The sequence below is a fragment of the Pediculus humanus genome, genomic scaffold, assembly GCF_000006295.1.
Source record: "Pediculus humanus corporis 1103172107613 genomic scaffold, whole genome shotgun sequence".
Taxonomy (NCBI): Eukaryota; Metazoa; Arthropoda; class Insecta; order Psocodea; family Pediculidae; genus Pediculus; species Pediculus humanus.
Genome location: NW_002987227.1, coordinates 502751 through 508998, shown reverse-complemented (window position 1 = coordinate 508998; position 6248 = coordinate 502751). Strand labels below are relative to the sequence as shown.

The window sequence follows — 6248 nt, the reverse complement described above, 5'->3', positions numbered from 1 at the left end:
ATTGTTTCAGAGGGGGAAGGGGGGGGCAAATGACAGTTTAATTTTACTTTTGATTGATTTTTTATTTGTGTTTTTCATTTAAATTTACAAAATCTTTGTTCAAAAAGGATCATTTTGTGATTGGAAAAGATTTTGGGAGAATTTATTTTGAGTATAACAATGATTTTGAATTTTAATTAAAAAAAAAAAAAAGAAAACATCTTCAAAATTCCTTTTAATATATTTTTTGAATAACCCTTAACTCTGTTTACTTTCAACATAGGTATTTTCAATTGAATTTTTTTTTTTTTTTGGTTTCTTCTCTTCTTAATTTTTTTTAAAATTTTATTCATGAGGGGTTCACAAAGTCAATTTAAATTTTATTAAATATTTTGAAGGCTCCCCTAATAACGAGTTTCCTCTTTTATTTCATTTTGAACACTTAATAAAATTTTATCTCTTAAATTAATAAATTTTATTATTATTTTGCTATTGTCATTTTTACGTTAGTTCCTGACAAACCTGAATCAGAAAATAATTTTCGTTTCTTAAAATAAAATAAAATAAAACAACAAGAGTAAAAAAAAAAAAAAAAATTTCTTTTGTAAATAAAGATTTTCGCTAGAATTTGAGCTGTTGTTAATATCATTCAATATAACAACAGGTTGCCATTTTTTTTTTTTTTTCAATTGTTTTTTGTTTACAATTCGATGTGTCTAAAAAAAAAAAAAAAAACTTTTCAAGTAAAACATTAATCTTATGTATTTTATTCCTATTTTTCACAATCAAAGCATTTTTTCTTTTTTTTTTTTTTTTGGGGGGGGGGGGAAATAAATAAATAAATAAAAATTAAAGATGAATCAGAAGATTTTCAAAGATTTTAAGAAAAGTTTTAATAGGTTTTTAAAAGTTTGTTAAAACTTTCAATAAAAGTCAGCTCATTTTAAAAATCTGTTTAAATGTTTAAGAAAGTTATAATACAAATAATGACTCCATTTAATTAATAATTACCAAAAAAAATTAATTACTCTTAAATAAACAATAATAATGATCTTTTTCTTTATAAAAAAAAACTATAGGTGATGGTGGTGATAAATTTATATTTTAAAATTATACTATAAAAAGTAGATTTTTAAATATTTATTATAGTAAAATAAATATAATATAATTTTTTTAAGACGCTTTTCATAAAAAATAATTATGAAAGAATAAGGAAAAGAAAAAAAAAAGGATTAAGAGTACTAAATTCGTGCGATAAAAGAAAAAAATGATTTCAAATTATGTTAACTAACGTTTAATCGATATAAGAATACTTAAATGAAGAAAATAAAATTTTGCTGATTTTTTTTTTTTTTTGGGGAGGTGGGGATGGGAGGAGGCATTGTTACACATTTCGTGCATAAGAAAAAAAAAACTCTTAATGAACTTTTACAATAATACATCTCTAATAAAGAAAACTTAAAAGTTAAGAGGTTGAAAAGAACAACATTAAACTTACCACAATGTTCGCGGTTTTCTTCAATCTGAAAATTAAATATAAATTTTTTTTTTTTTTTTCTATTAAAACTATAAATAATTAATTTAAAATGTTATTAAAAAAAATTAGTTAATTTAAAGTTATTAAATTTCAAAACATAAAACAAATTTAAAGGAAAATTTCCTAAAAATAAACAAAAATTTTCACATTTAAATCAATACAAAATCCGATATTACTTATTATTATTATTAATAATTCTTTCTATAAATTTTGAATTTAAAAAAAAAAAGGAAAAACGCTAATGAAACTCTTATCCCTTGGAAAAATTTTTTTTTTTAGAAAATCCTTTGATGAGAAAACGTTTTAATTTTTCCTTCATAAAATTAAGAAAAATTCTTTTATTTATGTAAATTTTTCTTTTTTCTCATTTGAACTAATTTAAAAGACAAAAGCTCTTAATTTTTTTTTTTTTTTCATTAGAAATTAGTCAAACCAAATATGATGGATATATTTTTAGTTGAAAATAAATTAATTTAATGCAGTGAATAAAAACTATTATGCTAAATAAAACAATTTTCATATTTACATTATTAAAATTTTTTAATTAATAAAATAAAAAAAAAAAGTTTTTCTTTTCATTAAAAAATTTTTTTAGAGAGTTTTTATATTTAATTTTAGTGTAACTGAGGGAAAGGTTCAAAATATTTATATATATATACTAAAAAAAAAAAAAAAACTTACCATTTCTTTTTCTTTCATTCTTTTCATGGCTTCATTTTTAGCTTTTTCAACAATATCATCAACAAATTCTGTTGTTACTGACATTTTTTGTGGATCTTGTCTAAATTCTTTAATTCTATCATCCATTTGTGGTATAATCGTTACTCCAGGACTCATTATTATTATTAATACTTAATTTCAGTTAAATAATTTAATTAACTTTATTATTATTATTATGTTATTTATTTATTCATTTTGATAAGTTTTGATGTAAATCAACCTAAAAAATAAAATGGTTGTGAATGTTTAACGTAGCACGTTTAAAATTTAAAAAGTAAACAAAAAAATGTTTTTTAAAATCACGTCCTGTCACATGAACTGAATTTGCATTTAGAATAATTATTTGTTCATTTAAAAAAAATTTCTTTCAATACAAGTTTTAAGTTTTTTTTTTTTATAAAGTCACTTAAATTATTTAAAGGAAAATTAAACTTTTTTTTTTTTTTATTGTCTCCCTTTCCTCCCTCCCCCCTGAGATTTGTAATTACCCAAGTTTATAAAGATTTTTATTTATTTATTTATTTATAAAATTCTAAAATGTATATAATCAATCTTAATAACTTTTGTAAATTTTTTAATTTAATATTGTTTAATAACATTTTTCCTTAACATATAAATTAATTAACTGTTGAAAATTTTTCATTTTTAAATAATTCTTTTTTTAAAACATTTGAATTTTTTTTTTTTTTGTGAGTCTGTAAAAACATCACGTTAATCCCTTAATCAAATTAAAAAAAAAAAAAAATTGTTTTTATTTCAGGTAATAAATCCAATAGCTTAAAATGGTATTTATAACGGTTACAAAAAAAAAAAAAAAAATTAAAAGAACTTTTTTTTTTTTTAAATATTTGATTAAAATGACGTTTTAAATAATAAGTAATAATTATATAATTAAATCATTTTGACTGATGCTGAGAAAAACTATGATTATAATTTTTATATGTAATACTTTTTGATTGAAAATATTTCAAAAATGTTTTTTTTTTTTTTTTTTGCGAGTTTTAAAATATAAATAGTAAACCTTACTCACCAAATCCTTTAACCGATTCCGGTTTCACACTGATTGTTGGCTCACGGATTTCAGTGACAATCATGCGTTATCAATTGTTCAGCGCAGACGCTGACTATTGTTCCTTATTAAATTCCATTCGGCAAATATAAGCTCAAAATGTTATTTTAAATTTATTCGTATTTAGAAACGAAAAAAAAAAAAAAAACAAGCAAATACGTTTATTTGTGAAATAAAACCTTTGATATTTGTTCGAAATGCATTATGTGCATTTATAATTTTCTTAGAGTAAATAAAAAATTATATTTCGGTGGGCAATCATTATTTTAAAGATAAAAGCTAATATCATTTCAAAAGTTTTTTACAAAAATTACATTCGGTCAATATTCTTTTAAGTCGGAAAATAATGATGTAAAATAAGAAAAGAAAAAACTGTAAAAATTTAATTTGTATATAATTGTTAATTCATTTTATATTAAAAAAAAAATTAATTTTAATTAGTTTCATAAAATATTTTCGGAGCAACAAGTATAAATGTATCACGTGACAAAAATAAAATCGTTTTCATAGTCAAAAATAACGTGTCAACAGATTCATCTCAATTTTATTCATTTAAGGCTTTTGTATGAAATGCTGTAAATTAAAGATGGTTGACTATTATTTTTTTTTTATATGAAAAATGAATAATGTTTTTTACTTTAATATATATATGTAAAATATGGTAATAAAAGTTAAAAATTTCATTATTTTTTATTTTTAAAAGGTAAATTATATTTCGCTCAACAAATTTTTGTGTTGTGAATTTTTCTTTATTTTGGGTGTGAAACCTCGTCTTGAGCTTAGTTTATTTTGTTGTGTTGGTTTATTATTACAAATATGTTTTGAAACAAAAGTAGTAAAATTAGATTTATGTGTTAAAAATATAACCGTAACACGCTTAAATGTAATAATTCATAATTTTATAAAATTATTAAACTTTAGAAAAACAATTAAACGTCAGTGTGATGATGAACATGTGGAGTTTAAATTAATTTGTGAATGTAATATGTGAATGACCCAAATATTTTAGGGCAAATAAATGTTTTTTGTTTTTTTTTTATTTAAAATAATTTTTATAATTACTATTTAAAAATTTTTTTTTTTTTCGTTTATTTTCATATAATGATAATATTTTATTTACTTTAAGTGGGGACTATTTTTTATTATTAAATTGACTCATGTCATTCATTAGAAAAATGATTCTTCTTCAGTGAAGACAAGAGAGTCATTTGTAATTGAAAAAAAATTACTTTGTATACATTGATATTATTTATAGTTATGATCTAAAAATTTCTTTATTAATGAAATTATTACAATTTAAAAAAAGAATTTTTTTTTTTTGCATAAAGTCTGTGTGAAAAATAATTGTTTAATTAATATCTTTCTGTACTTATTAATAATAATTTCTTCCATATATATTTTTTTCTAGAAATCAATGTGAATATGAAAAAAGCACAAGAGTTTGGCCATGCTAATTCAATATTTATTAAGTATTCAAGATGACTGATATTTTTTTAAGTTAATCATAATTATGGGAGACAATAGATATATAGTTCAGGTATATTATCATATAATGATAAATGTCTAATTTTTTAATAACCTAATTTGGTGAAATTTTTTTAACTATTATGCACTTATTACTTCTCTAAAACTTATATATGTTATCAACTAACTCATTATATTTTATTACAAACGGTGAATTTTAAATGTTTTTAAAATGTTACAACATAGTGAATATTTTATTGAAATATTTTAAAAACAATTTACGATTTTATGAAAACCAAAAAAAAATTAGTTATGTTTTAAATTTCTTTTTGTTTTTGTTTTTTTTTTTTTTTTTTTTTACTTGAACTAATTTAATTCTGTAGGTTTATGTTGGGGCATTATCATTACATTATGAAGCTCTCAGTGTTGAAGCCAGTAAACAAACTACTTGTGAAGAAATAGTATTATGCATTTTTGAAAGACTGTCTTTAAAAGATTCACCAACTTGTTACGAATTAGCAGAAGTCATTGGTGATAGTGCAGGTCAGGAATGCAAAGAAAGAAGATTAGGTAGTACAGAGTCACCTGTACAGTTAATGTTACTATGGCCAAAGTTACAAGATAGTCAACAAGAATATTACAGGTAAGTTATTTTTTTTTTTTTTCTTTTTTTCACAACAGTAAAATTTTTTAAAGAAATTCATAACAATAATAGCCTTTAAATTTATTCAGATTTTACCTCAGAGAAAAACAAAATGAAGCATCATGGAATGATAGTTTTTCTATGGATCCTAGCCTCATCAGAGATTATCTTTTACGTTTTCTATATCAACCTAAAGATAGGGAATATCCAGATTTGTGCCAATTGCCAGATTTAAATGAACAAACTCTGCTGGATAATTTACAAGCAAGGTTTCAGGCTGGTCATATTTATACATATGTCGGTAGTATTCTAATAGCCCTGAATCCTTTCAAGGTATATGCTTTAAACTTTACTTAAAATTAAGCACTATTATCATTTTTATAATTGTTATTATGATATATAAAATTTTTTTTTTCAAAGTTTTATCCCATATACAATCCAAAATATGTAAAATTGTATCAAAATTGTCGACTTGGATCTGATTTACCTCCTCACATATTTGCTGTGGCAGATGCAGCTTATAATTGCATGTTGAAAGAAAAGAAAAATCAATGTGTTGTTATAAGCGGAGAAAGTGGTTCTGGAAAAACAGAAAGCACTAATTTTTTACTTCATCACTTAACTGCTTTAAGTCAAAAAGGAAGTCATGGCAGTGGAGTTGAACAAACAATATTGAGTGCTGGCCCTGTGTTAGAGGTAATTACGTTTTTAATATTTTTTATTCAATTTTAAGTTTTAGAAGAAAAAAAAATTTACCATTTATTACATTTAGGCTTTTGGAAATGCTAAAACTGCACACAATAATAATTCGAGTCGTTTTGGAAATTTATTCAAGT

The 6248-nt window shown here is 21.7% G+C and overlaps 1 protein-coding gene across 1 annotated transcript in view; it reads left to right on the top strand.

Annotated features, from left to right (window-relative positions):
* Positions 1 to 5553: 5553 nt before the first annotated feature.
* Phum_PHUM245890 (myosin IIIB, putative) overlaps positions 5554 to 6248 on the top strand; it is a gene marked incomplete at both ends in the record, with an annotated part of 5429 nt that continues 4734 nt past the window's right edge. The window contains 3 exons of the mRNA XM_002426237.1: positions 5554 to 5745; positions 5833 to 6108; positions 6185 to 6246. Coding sequence (XP_002426282.1) covers positions 5554 to 5745; positions 5833 to 6108; positions 6185 to 6246 — 530 coding nt within the window. The remainder of the gene's footprint in view (positions 5746 to 5832; positions 6109 to 6184; positions 6247 to 6248) is intronic.